Source organism: Saccostrea echinata, unplaced genomic scaffold (assembly GCF_033153115.1).
Source record: "Saccostrea echinata isolate AGI-Se365-2 ecotype Australia unplaced genomic scaffold, CSIRO_AGI_Sech_v1 ptg000016l, whole genome shotgun sequence".
NCBI classification, from domain to species: Eukaryota; Metazoa; Mollusca; class Bivalvia; order Ostreida; family Ostreidae; genus Saccostrea; species Saccostrea echinata.
In genome coordinates this window covers 6,891,079-6,907,676 of record NW_026889765.1, presented here as the reverse complement: position 1 = coordinate 6,907,676, position 16,598 = coordinate 6,891,079, and the positions used below count along the sequence as shown (strand labels likewise).

The 16,598-nt window shown below is 32.9% G+C and overlaps 1 protein-coding gene across 1 annotated transcript; it reads right to left on the bottom strand.

The window, feature by feature from the left end:
- Positions 1-1,046: 1,046 nt before the first annotated feature.
- On the bottom strand, positions 1,047-15,853 carry LOC133188869 (uncharacterized). Its single transcript, XM_061324347.1, has 14 exons — positions 15,681-15,853; positions 14,973-15,142; positions 14,147-14,252; positions 13,523-13,623; positions 13,142-13,303; positions 11,949-12,042; positions 11,746-11,809; positions 11,052-11,209; positions 10,487-10,746; positions 10,338-10,395; positions 7,074-7,288; positions 6,386-6,476; positions 2,909-3,026; positions 1,047-1,939 (listed from the first exon to the last, which is right to left on the bottom strand). The coding sequence occupies exons 1-14, from the start codon at positions 15,811-15,813 to the stop codon at positions 1,762-1,764; spliced, it is 1,908 nt and encodes a 635-aa protein (XP_061180331.1). The 5' UTR covers positions 15,814-15,853; the 3' UTR covers positions 1,047-1,761.
- Positions 15,854-16,598: the final 745 nt, after the last annotated feature.

The following is a 16,598-nucleotide window of genomic DNA, read 5'->3' as shown; positions in this document are numbered from 1 at the left end:
GTTGGAAATGGGCACCTGATCTTGGCCAAGCCGATATATATATATATATATATATATATATATATATATATATATATATATATATATATATATATATATATATATATATATATACATACATGTATATATATATAAAACGTTCAATTTCCATGTTTTTAAACTAATCTTCACTGCCATTTTACACCAATTGCTAAGCATTTTGCATTGAGCTGTTCAGTGAAATTAATCAAACAAATTCAAAGTCTATATTCATTACTGTTGTATTGCTGTGTGTGTACCTTCTCATGTAGCGACGGATACAAGTATGAGACACTAAACGGGTTTGCTGATACATGTTTTCCTCGCACTTTCTTGCATCTGTCTAGCATATAAAAGTTTCATCCATAAAATTGCTTGATTACCCTTATTTGTAGAAAAAAAAGACATTTGCTTAAGTATCAACCTTTTTCAACATCTGAACAGAGAAGAAGTGAGTGGACGATCAGTCAATCTTTCAGCCAGTTACACGTGAATCCGACACTATACGTGATCTTAGAGTGAAAACTGAAATGAATTGTGGACAATTCAAAAAATATTTATAGAACAACTCAAAACGAAACTTTTAGCATGATGGCATATAATTATATTCAAATGCATGGAATTAACTTTTTTTGTCGTGCTGCAATAGACATAACCTTACATCGTGTTTATCTTTATACATGTATCTGAAATAGACGAGGAAGCTAAGGTACTACTATATAAAATATGTTGATGACTTCTCGCTATGTAAAGTTCTAATGGACCTGTGACATTACTTTTGGATGAACCCTCGTATATATATATATATATATATATATATATATATATATATATATATATATATATATATATATATATATATATATATATATATATATATCCGATTACGAAATCGTAATTGTTGTTGAAGATTCTCTCAAAAGGATTGGGGTTGATTTTTAACATACTTGCACTCTGAAGATGATCTGGTTACATAACCTTGAGTTTGATGGAATTTGTTGGAATGAACAAAATAAATGAGAAAAATGGAAAACTTTATAATATATTACTGACAATTGACGGTAAGGGTCAGCTAAAAACTAAATTTTATGACAAACGAGACTACTTCAGCTTTTCCATTGTCGACTTTCGTTTTTATGTAAATAAAATTCCGCTATCAGCTGCATATAGTGTTCACGTTTCCCAACTTATTCAATACTCAAGAGCATGCTCTGAGTACGTTCAATTTTTTAACAGGCTACCGACAGATAAGTTGATGTTACAGGGACTTAACAAACTCGTTTAAAGTTAGTATTCTGTAAAGTCTATGGTCGTGATAATGACTGTGTTAGTAAATATAAACTATCATTGCGTCCTATTTTGGCTGACGTGGTTCTTACTGATTGTAGGGCCTTTGTTTCTATGCTAATTTTGGTAGGGAATGTCCCGTCTACCTGATCAATACATAGGGCTCACGGAGGGCATGAGCCGTCAGCAGTGGATGGTTACTCCTCTTAGGCACCTGATCTCACCTCTAGAATTTCCGGTTGTTTTATTCCCTTTTCACAGTTTTGTATTGCTTGTAGATTTTTTGAAATCGATCACTGTTCGTTATCTTTACCTTTTTCATTTGGTCATTTAAATATGAGGTCATATCAATCACGTAGTCTCGTTTATCCTTCCAAGTCCTCGAAGGGTATCCACTACGAAATAGTTAAAAATACAACATTAAAATTAGTTTGTTCCAATATTTGGCTAATATGTCTACAATCTGTATTTAATGGCATAATATCCCAGAATACGGAACACTATAAGCAAGACCACCATCGTCCCAATACAACAATAAACAGGAAGATCTATTCCTACGCTGTGTAACAATTCACTTCCTGTGATTAGCTCCGTTTCATTTTGGCACTTTATGAATATTTGAGAATTTCCACACCTAAAAAGAAAGGTTGTATATTTTAATGCAAATCAGCAAAGTAATCAGATGAAATTTTAGTTTATTAATGAAGAGGTGTTTTTTTTTTTTTCTAACATTAAGATAGTTGCTTACAACACAGTTTTCTGAAGATTAAAATAATTTGGATAAGACTTCCACAATGAAAACCTTTAATCGATATAATGGATACAGTAAAAGGAAATTGGTTGAAATAAAAAGACGGGACCCAGTCAAGGTTTTGCGACTTAATCTGATATCAAGTCTGTCTTGAGTTTAGAATACTACACGAATTGAATTCGTTACTTTAAATTTAAATTTCGTTTAAATGAATTCAATCTGTTATAACAATGTTTTAAATTCGTTATAACGATTTCAACAAATTTGTTATAACAAATTCAATTCGTTATAACGAATTAAACAAAAAATAACGAATTAAATTCATTCTAACAAATTCAACAATTCTTTATTTCGAATTTAAAAATATTTTTGATAGGTCTCAGTGAGCTTTCGTAGAATTCAAATAGTAACTCAATTGAATTTTTTTCGTTGTTTAACATTACATACTATAAATAAAATGACTTGTTCACCATTTACGTACTCTATTTTGTATATAAAATCATTTTGTCCCTATTATAATCATATGACAAATACCGCTATTGATATTCCACACGATACGCGTACATGACATATTTTATATGTCATATTTTATATTTTAACACAATACACGTACATGACATATTTTATATGTCATATTTTATATTTTAACACAATACACGTACATGACATATTTTATATGTCATATTTTATATTTTAACACAATACACGTACATGACATATTTTATATGTCATATTTTATATTTAAACACAATACACGTACATGACATATTTTATATGTCATATTTTATATTTTAACACAATACACGTACATGACATATTTTATATGTCAAATTTTATATTTTATGTCCATACCTGAAGGGTTCTATATCTCCAAAGAAAATAGTCACAGTGGCTGCAAAGGGATAATGAAGGACTGAAAAATACTTAGCCCAAGTAAACCATGTGGGGAAAGATGTGTTAAAAAAGCCACCTGTAAATGAAGGAAATACATATTACAAAATTTAAATAAATGGTATTTCTTAGCGGGAAGTATTTTCATTGTTTAAGGACATTCTATGCACTCCACACTGAGTACCATTTCCATGGTACGTTCATACTTTTAGAGTGATTTGTCCTTTAATTTAGAACTTGAATAAACAGAAATCTACAGTGTACGGTTTGTAATTCACTGAAGTATTCTTAACATTATATTAGACCTAGATGAAGTGGTTGAGCGCTTTAATTGCATTGTTTCCCCCTATTCAGTAAGTAACAGTGATTTTTGTTCATCAACACTTTTTGTCTTTGATAATGTTTACTTAGTAGAATGCCAGGTACCCAATATTGCAAATGAAATATATCAATTAAAGTCTAAAAAAATTTAATTAGGGTACATAAGTCCGACGTGATAGGGCTTCCATTAAATATCATTTGAATAAACATACCCTACTCCTGGATTCATTCTACAGAAAAGTTTGGTCTTGACTAGATATATCTTTTATAAACACTACAGAATAAATCTTCTTAGTAATTCATCCTAAAAGGACAGGTCTGATGCAGCATCAATCCCCAGTCCAGTAGAATGATCTTTCGATACATCAACATCTCGATATATCAACATCTCGATACATCAACATCTCGATACATCAACATTCCTAAAGGATCAATCTTCATATATATGGCCGTTTTGCGGCCTACGATAACTTCCAATTTTCATGGAGTGCTTTTTCCTTAAAAACTGCATGAATTTGTAGGTTAATGATCCAATTTAATGATAAATATTGATTGGATGATGATGCTATAGTGTTTGTTTTGATATTGGGTCGCAAAGTAAGGTACTATCGGTCCGCATGGCATTAGGACAATTGGAAAACTTAAGAGGGTGGCTGTGTTAGTGATTTTATCGTAGGCCGAAAAATGGCTTATAAAGAGTCATCCTTCGGTATTTAAGTATTTTGGGACCAGAGCTCACAGATGTAAAAATTAGATTTACATGTACTTGAATAGATGCATCACGAAAGACAAGTAAAGCAATATGCTTTTATAGATGCACATCCAAAAAAGGTAAAAAAAAAAAAGTATGCTTCTATATATAGATACATCATCCAGGGAAAGTACAGTAGTATGCTTCTATATATACATCACCAAAGACAGTAAAGAAGTTTGCTACGATAGATACATCGTCCGGGACGAGTAAAGAAATGTGCTTCTATAGAAACATCATCCAAGAAAAGTAAAGCAGTATGCTTCTCAAGGAAAAGTACATATTTAAAGACACAGATATACATCAAAAGACAATTTTTGGGCACAAAACAAACAAATTATTTTACATTTTTATACCGTCTTTTAATTAATAAGATTATTATATTAACTGATTAGGTTTGATCCTAATCAGTTCATTAGGATTAACTGATATGTTATTTTATACACTAGCAAGCATTTTTCTCTTTTATACGAAAGCCCATTGAGCTAATTTTCGTAGATAAAAAAAAATATTTTTCGCGTTATAACGCGAAACTTTCGCGAATACTGTAAACCAACTTTTATTCACGACCACTTTATTTCGCGATTAACCGGGGATAAACTTGTTCGCGACGATTAATTTTCGCGATCAAGCCTTTTTTTGATCTGTTGTTAATAGAAAGAGAGTCTTTAAGGACCGGTTCACGGCGAGAAATATTCGCGATGACGAGGCTCTCGCGAACCTCGCTTACTGACAGGGACATTTGCATAACTCTTCATTTTCTGTTTCTTTATTCATTTTATTCATTACAATGAAACACGAAAGACTATTATGAACATGGATATCACAAGCTGAAATTTTATGTTTTCTCGCCATTGAATGTGTCTCTCATCTTTCTAAATCTTTTTGCCGTCACATTTTGTCTTTCTCAATGCTGTTCAAACATTTTCAAAGTCTATGCAAGTTTTTCCAAAGTTGTTCCAAAATGAAACTTTCGGGGAAATGATCCCTCTTTCCGGCGTCATTTTTAACACTCTCTATAGAATTTGATCTCAGAAAATTGACAACAATGAGGTAAATTTGTATATTCTATGGATCAACTGTGTCACATCACATGAGTAACCTAATGTGGAAATTGGATGACAAATACTCGTATCAAATCTCCGATAGACTCACTGGAGGTTGCGCTAAGTTGTCATCCATTACTTCAATTTATTCAGATATATATATATATATATATATATATATATATATATATATATATATATATATATATATATATATATATATATATATATATATATATACAGGCCTCTATGTGACCTCTAAAATTTAGGCGCCATCTGGCTCCTTATAAAAAAAAATTAGTCGCCAATGCAAATTTTTAGTCGAAAGGGCAAATTTTTCTTAGGACCAATTTAAAAACTGATATTAGTCAATATACAGAGACATGTCCATTGCTAACTTTTAAACTTATAGAAAAAAAATTAGGTGCCAATCATAATTTTTAGGCGCCATGGCGACTAAATTAATCGCCAATTAGAGCCCTGATATATATATATATATATATATATATATATATATATATATATATATATATATATATATATATATATAACTCTTTGCTGTATACCTTAGATAGTCTTTTTAATAACTGTCGTATTTATAAATTATGGAGGAAAATCAAGAAAAGTAGACCCCTTTTCCTAGATAAGTTTGTGATTAACAGTATCCTATTATAATAATTTGTAAAAAGCATCATATGGCACCTTAAGCTCAGGAAATGATACATTCTTCCCTCACTTTAAATTTTAAGCCAGATTTCTGAAGTGTATAGTTTATAGTCTAAAATTACGGATTTCTTTACTAGTGGTAAAGTTATAGTGAACTTTAGTAATGAAAAACATACTTGAAAAAGAAAGCGACGAGTGGAAATCTTCCTGAAAAAAAATTAGTCTAAAGAATTTCTGGGATTCAACAAGTGAAAAACAAGAAAATCCCTGTCTGCGTTCTTGTTTCTTTTCTGTCAGTCAAGATCACAGGTTCCTGAGTAACATGATTATATATATGTACAATTTCGCGTTATAACGCGAAAGTTTTGCGTTTATTCGCGAAAGTTCCGCGTTATAACACAAAATATATTTTTTTTTACCTACGAAAATGAGCCCAATGGGCTTTCGTACTTTTAAATATACATGTACTATGATACCACAGAACATTCTTATATAAAGATGGATCTTAGTCAAGTCGTGCCTTCTATACGTCTCATTCGAATGTCACGTGGCATTCACTTCTTGTTGCCAGCATTTGGAAAAGGAACAATCACGTTCTATTTCAAGGTAAGGATCAGGTCAGAGTTGAATTAATGACCTCAACTTACATCTTACCTAATATCATGAATACCATCGTAACAGTGCTGGCAGTTTTTAAACTGTACTTTATTGTTCGGACGCAGGCTCCAATGATGTACCCTATGCTCTATAAGTAAAACAATATTTACTGATAAAATAACTTGTGAAATGTATTGTCCTTATATCCAATCTATTTTGACTACTCCAGAAGAGAAGATTTGTCCCATTTGTTGCTACTGTGGAATCACTAATTTTCGTGGGGAAAGGGGGAGGAGGGCAATTTTCGTTCTTTTCCTAGTATTCATATCCCCAACGAAATGAAAATTTTTCATAATGTGGTATGATGTTTCTCCATTAAAAAGGAAATAAAATCCCCTCCAACCAGTAATTTTTCCGCAACCCTACAGAAATGTGTGATTTTTACAGTGCATGTCAAACTTTTAAGCCCGAATCTTAAAACATCCCTGCATCAGGGTTTATAATTTGAATTAATCTGATTCAATGTAATGTCAGAATGGTAACACATTATTTCAAACTAATAAGCAGTTCTGTTAGATATGTATACATTTAAAAACATTGACTCCCAGAACACACATATCCCAGCCCTCCCCTGGAAATAATTATTTAAACAGACATTGATCAGCTACCTGTAAAGATTCTTATTATTTACTCTTCAAATATCCAGAGATGTTGAGAAATTCAATAATCAGTCTCGATTTCTTACCTGAGTGATAAAACAATTCAGAAGGTTTATTCCTATAAAAGTAAGGAACTGTACCGGTCCACCCATCCCTACAAACCAGTATATAGCCGTAAGCTGGACAATGGGTACCACAATCATCATATGTAGTTCACTAAACATCTTAGCCATGTAATAGGCAGAAAGGCGGTAGGCACCTGCTTTTCTTTCCTTTCTCACAACTTCTCGTTCTCCAATAACTTTGAAATAAAAATGAGAATCAAATATGTTTATTCAGTTCTATGTTGAAATTTACAGAAGCATTTTTGAGGTGATATTAAAAGAAATTCAAAGTTTCAAAATTCCATCTACACTGAACATGTATCATATGAAGTCCTCATTTAACGCGTCGTCGACAAGTGGAAACCATATATGGCTAACAAAATAACCCATGGTCGCCTGAGTATAATACAACACTGTAAAAGTATAAAATAAAACAAAATAAACTGACAGATGATGATATGCTGCCCAAATACAAGAGAAATAGGATAATCTAGGATGAACAAAATAGTTATTCATAGTACTCAGTAACAAATGACAAAGCAGATTTTATTTGCCTACACTTCCCAGTCCTGACACATTCCCTTCTGTCACTATCAACATGCAGACTGGACATGACAATAGTGCCTGAGCTCAAGTATACAAATCACATCCTCTCATATTGGCCTCGCTTGATCTTTGAAGAGTATTTAATGTACAGCAGCGAAAAAAATTTTCAAGTAAATAATGCATTTTCAATACATCATCAATACAGCCCAGCCCTAATACCCCAACCCCTGACCCAGGCACAGTAAAATTCACGATTTTGAAAGAGACTCCCTCGCTCATTATAACTATGCACTTAGTTTTTTTGCATAATACCAAGAAGCAGAGAAAATAAGGTTATATTTATTAACGATGTCATTAAAACGATCATAGAATTTATGAATTGCTGACTTTAAACGAGGCTGCTGAAATCCCTTTAATATCATCTTATCTGTTAATAGCCTGTCTCGTCTTAAAAATTGATTGTTCTCAGATCATGCTCTTGAGTACATGTATCAAACAAGCTAAGTTTGGAGACGTAAACACCATATGCAATTGACAACGGAACATTACTACACAAATAAGAAAAGTTGACGATGGAAAAGCTTAAGTCATTTCATTTGTCACACAGTTTAGCTGTTTGTTGGTCCTTATCGTCTATAGTCAGTAAAACATCCAAACATCAGACAGATGTGACAGACTCTGTGGTATCTTTTATTTCAAGTTAAGTGGGATATTTCGAGTCGACAAATGAATGAAAGTAACTATTGTTTATTGATAAATCGTCGTCAATATATCTGAATTTCTTCTTCTCATATAGAAGTTTTTTTTATAAATTCTATTTCATAGAAATATAAAAACAAGCTGGAAAATAAAGGACCACAGGGTAGCGCCAATAGAAATTCCATCAGTTTGTTGGAAGACTTGGTCTCCGAAGACTACATAAATGTTGTCAATGAGAAACTCCACCATCCTATTAATATTAAATTCATGGTACTTTTCTGTAGAATCAAAGTGATTTTTAACAAAGTAATTTTGTTGATGACCAATCACAAGATTCGAAAATTTTCGAGTTCTGTTTTTATTGAAGAAGCAGTTTTCTATGATATCAAAAAGCCTAGTTTTAATTTTTCTTGAGGAATGGTTGTGTGAAGTGTATAAATTAGGGATGGCAATTTGTAATCGGTTAACCGGTTACTCGGTCGGAACGATGGTAATCGGTTAGAAAATCTGTAATCGGTTAGTCGGAAAAAATTAATATATGTGTAAATCTGAACACAATTTCATAAAAAAAATCATTTAAAAAGATACATCAAAAATATCTGAAATGTTAGCATTTTCACCTATCTATTTAAGCTGATTCGGAGATAATTTAGGCTATACAAATGGACACCAGTTTTTGAGATGTTAATTGTTTTGTAAACACCATGTCGATACCCGTGTTTCTTTAATTATTTAAATTAAATGATCGTTGAGTACTGCAAACTGTTTATTATGTGTATCTTACCTCTTCTATCCTCTGCCGTTACCTATCAAATTGTATTATTAAACAAACATTGTAAATTAAGCGATAGTTTTGATAATGGTGACAATGCAGAATGAATTTGCACGGCATCTCTTCTGAATTTTTTTTAATGTATCTGATATACTTCAGGCATATCCCATGGGTTTCTTTCTCTCTTCTTTTTTTTTTTTTTTTTTTTTTTTTTGGCTTATTAAAATTAAAAATAATGTATAATAAAATAATGTATACATCTGATAAATTATAAACATGCCGGTAATATTTATTTACTATATGTAACATTTTTTTAATAGAGCTTACAATGGAGAAATATGTCGAGAATTTTTGATACGATGAACCGATTAATCGGTCGGAACGTCTTGCGGTTAACCGATTGGCAATTTTGTATTCGATTGCAATCCCTAGTATAAATGTCATCCGTTTTGATTTTATTGACTTAGAAAAAAATGGTGATTTTCATTTTTTTTTTTTTTAAGTTCTTTGGATTTTTTGAGAATTAACATCTGGTTTACACCACTGTAGAATTTCCTGTAGCACAGTGCGTCTGAAGTTTCTCCTTTACAGTGGTTTATATTTTTGTAAGGCGTGAAGATAGGGACTTGGTAGAACATTTGCTGACCCAGCCATGCTTTTTTTTTTTTTTTTTTTTGAGCTCCATTATTAGCTCTTATTATTTCTTCCATGAAGCAGAATTAACTCAAACATTCTACATGTGAAGAAGAAAACACTTGCTGTATGGCCTTCAACTCGACATACAGATATATCGAGGACGTTTAATCAATTAATAATAGTTACTTCCATTTATATGTCGACTCGATGTATCCCAGTAAACTTGAAATTAAAGACACCACAGAGTCTTCCACATCTTTTCATATTTGGATATTTTACTGACTGTAGACAACAAGGGCCAGTTAATATAAAAACTGTATGACAAACAAATGCATTTAGATTTTCCATCGTCAACTTTCTTTATTCTTTAAGTAACATTGCGCCATCAACTGCATATGGTGTTGAAATTGGTTCAGTGATTCCAGAGAAGATGCTGAAAATGTTTAAATGTTAACGCCGAAGCACGACTCAAGACAACTGACGAAAATAGATAGGAACAGGTCACCTGAGACTCTTAGGTGATCTAATAAAAGAGAAGAGTAATAGGATATTGAATTTTAAAGACTTTAAAACGGAACAAAAATAAAACTTACAGCTGGAAACAGCATCATTCATCATGGCCAACCCCCAAAATATCACTGGAATAAAAACCTGTTCGAAAATTGTATATTCTTTATTATAACAGGCAATAATAATTTCTGAATCTGAAGTCACCAGTGGAGTAAAATTCTGGATTTCTTACCGCCCCCATCCTGTCTCGAAGTGTGTCGTTAGAGTTTGGTATCTGGTAATATACAATACAAACAGTTGCGCCAATAATTAGAGCTTGCGCAACCCTACAAACGTCAAAAATCCGCCATTTTGATTGCTTGGCATTTCTCCAACACAACATGCGCAATTGTGTCCAAAATGAGGTTGCCCACTTTCTGTTAAGAGGGCGTCTTGGATTGTGTATAGCAACGTGTTCAACAGACGAGACATCAAGAACAATTTCTGTGGGATCTGAAAAGCATGACGATGTTCTTGAAAATATACGTCCATGGTGTTCTGGTTTCTAGCCTCCATAATATTATTTTGACACTTAATTTCAGTTGAAATGATTAATTATAATGTTACAATTTACGGTTTCAAAAATTTGTATATATAATCTAGACACCACTAGTTCCAAAGAAATTTGTCGGACTAGGCATCACTCTGGATTAAACAATATTTCATCAAATTGAAAGGGATTTAACGTTTTAGTCATTATAGGCAAGGTTTGTGAATACACAACGTTCCGTTTACTCTAAACTTTGTTCAGAATTCACCTTTTTTGTGGTATCCAAGAGAAATAACATGACCATTTGATGATTCAGTGGCCTCTACGTTTGTAAATGACAATGCTGTTTTTGAGGTGACGTCACCATTAATTGCCGACTCCTCACCATTGCAGAATTCTGCGCTTTCAACCTTCACCCTAAAATTACTACAAATAATTCTCATTTTTAAAGTGTATTAGTCATATTCATTAAATTGTTATAAACATATATAACGTGAAGAGAATATAATACATTTTATACATATTTTCATACATTATACATGTATGAGTTATCAGTACCTAAAATTACTTTTTTGCCATCTTTCATATTTGAAACAAATACGTGTCTGAGTGCTTATAGAGCATTTCAAAATTGTGTCAAAAAGCTATCACCACATTTAATCTTTGACAGACCATCTTGAATCCGTATTAATAAGTCTGAGACTGACAAAGTAATTTGTAATCCTTATTGTATGATTATTTCATGAATTTTTCATTGACGCACTGATGGACACATATTCATCTGGCTCGTTTGACAAAAAATATCTCCCAGCAACTTTGTTAATTATGAGGGCTGATTACATATTAAATATCATTGAATTTAAACAACCGATTAAATAAGTATCTTAGATAACATAATGACGTTTTCTTTTTTTGAAGATGTAAATTTGATTTTAGATTCATACGTCATTGTATGTACTCACTTTGCTTTCTCTGATGCTTGAAGAATTTTATTTACGACTTCCGGATTTGTGGTCAGCAAATCCACTGAAAATGACCACATTAAACGCTTGTCATTAGAAGGAATTACTAATGATTAAATATAAAAAAAATAAATTCACAAGAGAAAGGTAAATCTCAGAATTGGAAAAGTTACTCTTTTCAATATTTGTTTTGTTATACTCACGCAAAATATCAGATGGATTGTAATGGTCAGGGAAGTTTAAGCCAAGCCCACTGAAATACTGGAGCGCTTTGTTAGCATCACCAAAGTAAGCAGGCTGCAGTGAACAAGATTTCCAAATAATATGACGTGCATCGATTACAATTGTATGACATAGGTAAAAGTAAAGCTACCTACTATACAAGACCATGAGTGTAAAACGCACGTGCATAAATTTTGCATTTTTTCTTGTTCGTCAAAGAATTTTTGTTTTACCTTTTTAAAATTGTTTCCTATAGCTATTGCAATGTTTTTTACTGAGCGGTCCATAAATACGGTGTTTTACCGGTTGGTAAGATGTTGGACCAGTCGGTGAGATGTTGGACCGGTTTGACTTTTTTCACACTTAATCAATTTGCATTTAGTTCATCCCAGCGGGATAATCTGAGACGAGTCAACAAGCAATATCTAATTTGCATTCATTGGTGTTCGATAGCTAAGGAATTTATCGGTTAAAAACTGCATCGTGGGTAAGTGAATTTCACGTCAAGATTTTCTCATCTGCAAAGCAAAAAAAAAAAAAAAAAAAAAAAAAAAAAAACCAAACAAACAAACAAACAAACAAAAACAAAACAAAAAAAGGAAGTCTTCGCATTTTTTTCTATAGGAATCATTTTGAAAGATATAACAAAACATTTATTGAATGGGTTTTCCGGCAGAATGCGTTTTGCCGAACACGCAAACCAATCTACCTAACGACCAAACACTTTTGTTCTCGAGTCCGATAAATTGCATGTTACCCTCGAATCAATTCAATAAATTTACAATAATGCTATATTTAATGTGCCCCCCCCCCCCCATAGTTCTTTAAAATATATGAAATACTGTAAATCACTCTTACTAGTACTTTCAAGAAGTTATTTTTTGCAAGCCAGTCAGCTCGCAAACATTTAATTTTCGCGTAAAATTGTATTTAAGAAGATACGGAGAATAATTACCAGAACTCGTGAAATATTTTGTTACTTATAAATGTAATATTACTATCTGACAGAAATAAAGTGTCACAAAAATATTGTAATTTACAGTACCGAACAATTGATATATATCAGATGTTTTAAAAAGTCAAATTTAAGTGTAGGTAAGGACTTTATGGTGAAAGGGGTGGGGTGGGTTTAGAATAACTGCCATCTCCTATTGAAACACGTATGTAAACTCACGCGCCCCTTAACAAGCAGTAGAAGAGACGAAAACATGTGAAAGATCTGACTGGATGGCTGATGAATAGTTGTCAAAATAGTCTTATTATACTGTGAGGCAAACTCCTGAAGTTCTTTCATTAACACATGCGCAGTACTGGAGTCCAGACCGGAAGTGGGCTCCTGGAAGAAACCAAAGCATATCTGCTTATGATATTTACATAATATATTTTTCAGAGTATCTCTTTAAAGTGACATCTAAGGTCCCTAATTTAATTCTTTAATTATAAGCTACAGATTGTTTTGTTGATTTGGGAAAGATAGTGCAGTAGGAACGATCATATTCTGGCGTTTTACGCGATCAAAACAGAAATTTTAGAAACCTAATTATTGACAGCTTACGTCTATCAACATAATGTTGGGATCCGTAAGAAGTTCACATGCAATGTTTGCACGCTTCTTCTCTCCTCCGCTTAGTCCGGGTAACATGAAGTCTCCAATCACTAAAACCAGATGGATATTTATTTCAATATATAACGGACATGGGAGAATTAGGAACAATAACATTTGAAATAGTACTCTGAGTCATTTATTTTTATGGGCAAATGTGGGGAAAAAATTGTTCATACGTTTTGTGCAATTTCATACACTTTGCATAAAGATTGAAAGGGTCAACTCTTTGAAACTCGAAATTCTGACTCACATAAATGCATGCTTGAAATTGAAATTAATAAGGTTAAGCAAAACTTAAGTGTGGGAATTTCATTATTGTTTATGTCGTCAATTTTGTATACAGGCTAGTGCAGAGAAAAGAAAAAATCAATAACAAAAGAGCTTAATTTTCTCCGAAAAAAATAATTTAAAAAATATATTAGTAAAAATCATTTTTTGGGGGGAAGGGAGGGGGGGGGGCTAAAAATATCATTAACATGAATAATAATAAGATAATAGAGCGTGGAGCGAATTCATAGCATTTCCTGGAGTTACAATTGTTCGACTAAAGAATGTTGAAAGATGTTCCCTTACCAGTGTCCAAACATCCGCGCAGGTGCAGTGCGTCTATAATTTCATCCATTCGTGCCATCTTATCCGTTTTTGTCACGTGATCAGGAAGCCGTATCATGGCGGTAAACTAAAAATGTTGATGTGGAAATATTATTGCATTCATATTCATTCAATTCTTATAGCTTAGGAATATATGGAAGGTATCCAAATTTTGTAGTTTATTATGGAATTTATCTCACGAGTGGCATAGACTTTTATTATATTTTCCCGAGTAAAAAACACGAGTGGAAATATTTTCTTTCAAATCCTCTTTCAAGTGTTTACCGTTCTAACACTGTTCACTAAGCGCTCGCGCTATTCGTTCACAACGCATTCAGCGTTCACTCATCGTTCAGTGTTTGTTTCGTCAATGTCATACGAAACTCCGAATTCAAACAATTTACTTTCTAACGACCGTAACAGTCTGTATATACATACCAATATGACAAATATGATAAAACAAGCAAGAAAGAAAGAAATGATTTATTACACTGTACACTTCCGTGATCGGAAGGTCGTGTGTTCGAATCACGGTCGCGTCGGTAAGTCGATATAAAAAATAGCCAGCAACTGTTCCTTCGCCAAGCGCTCGGCACTTTGAAGTGAAAGTTGTGGGTCCCTCGGATGAGACCTTAAAAACCGAGGCCACGTGTCACGGTAGAATCCTCACTTCTCAATGGCCCTGAGTGCCGAGTAAAGGTCTAAATTTGAAACCCTTCACCGGTATATGGTGACGTCTCTATATGAGTGGAAAATTCTCGAAGGGGACGTAAAACAACATACAATCAATCAATCACTGTACACTTACAAAGAGAGTTTCCCATAGTGTGAGTCTTGACAGGAATATATCACTCTGTAGAACATATCCAAGTTTCCGCCGCTGAAGCTTTGTAAAGGGGTCCCCATTAAGAGTAATCGTTCCTGATTTCTGTGTAACATTTCCCGCCAAAATATTAAGAAGAGACGTTTTTCCTGATCCTGTAATTTTTTAGCAAAATTTGCCAAATGATGTTAATCAACATGTTTCATATTTTGCATAATTATGATTTTTTGATTATCATATTGCACCTTTCTTATTTATGATGAAGTTTTCTTCAGCGTTAATCTTCTGTCCATTTCTTCATACTTATCAAAAAGTCACTGTATTAGCAAACTTTAATCAGAAACCTATATGCATGCATTTGACACATTTAATGATACATAACACACACACAAAAAATAATGATTTCATGAATATGACATTTAGAAAACCAGTTATCAAAAAGTTTAAGAAAAGTTGAAAGAAGAGTTTTCGAGTATGGGTATTAAACTTTTTGTCTCCTTTTTGTCTCATTATTATTTTTTTAGTCTGTCCCCCTCCTTTGACAAACATTCCTACAGGCCTGCTCAGAAATTCTCAGAGCATTGCTCTTGCTTAAGCCGTGAAATAACGATGATTTTTTTCCACTTTAAGAGATTATAAACAAGATGGCAGTCACTTGAGCTTCCTTAATTGTTAAAAGTACAGAAAATTTACCTGTTGGACCCATGATGGCCAAAATCTGTCCATTTTTGGCTTCCCCATTGATGTTTGTTAGAATAACTTTTTCTTTCAAGGTCCAACAAATGTCTGTGAAGGTTAAAATGGCGTCCTTTGATCTTGTCTTCATGCTGTTGTGACAGAAAAAATAATAATAGTCCTTACCATAGGAAAATCTGCGTGAAATTGAGGATAGAGACAGAGTTCTGAAATTTAAAGCCCGTCCTAATTTATGACGATGTATGCATATTTGCACCATTTGCACTAGTCCGATGGAGTGGAAAGAAAGGTTTAGAATTTATGTTTTCAAAAAGCTTACGTTACACAGGATCTCTCGGATATAATTTTTGGCAATGGTAGTTATTTTACGAAAGCCTATTAAATGTAGGATCAATGTACAGGGAAAAGCCGAAAGCAAAGGTGAAAAAAAAATGCCAAGTAGTAATCAAGGTGTTTTAACGTAAAAAAAAAAGTTTAATCCTGCAAAAGTGTTACTCAAAAAGGCATAATAACGTGAAAATGGTATAAGTATGCCTTTCAAAAGGCGTAAACGGAAAAAAAGGAAAGACGTTATTACACCTGCAAAAATGCGAAGTAAAGTAAAGATTGTGATAACGCGAATCAGACAGGGATAGACCTTAACTTTCAGATTCACTTGCCCGAAGGGCAAGTGAACTCAAACTTTGACTTGCCCGAATGCAAATCTTGGTTGCCCAAAAATTAGAAAGAAAAAAAATACCGGTAACTTAATATATTATTGTAAATGAAGTGTGACGTATTAAGTAAACTGCTAGAAAAAAATGTTTATATGCCAGCGATGCTACATTTGAAAAATATATGTACATGTAAGTAAATTACTTTCCTGTCATTTACTAATCCTGTAAACTCACACTGCCATGCAGCAATGTTCCTTAA

Bases quoted from the DNA above. Each gene is read 5' to 3' on its own strand.
- LOC133188869 (XM_061324347.1), bottom strand. From the start codon at position 15,813: ATGAAGACAAGATCAAAGGACGCCATTTTAACCTTCACAGACATTTGT. The intron at 13,304-13,522 runs GTAAGCTGTCAA...GGTTTCTTCCAG, and splicing joins CCAACATTATGTTGATAGAC to GAGCCCACTTCCGGTCTGGA. The intron at 11,210-11,745 runs GTGAGTACATAC...AATTATTTGTAG, and splicing joins CAAGCATCAGAGAAAGCAAA to TAATTTTAGGGTGAAGGTTG.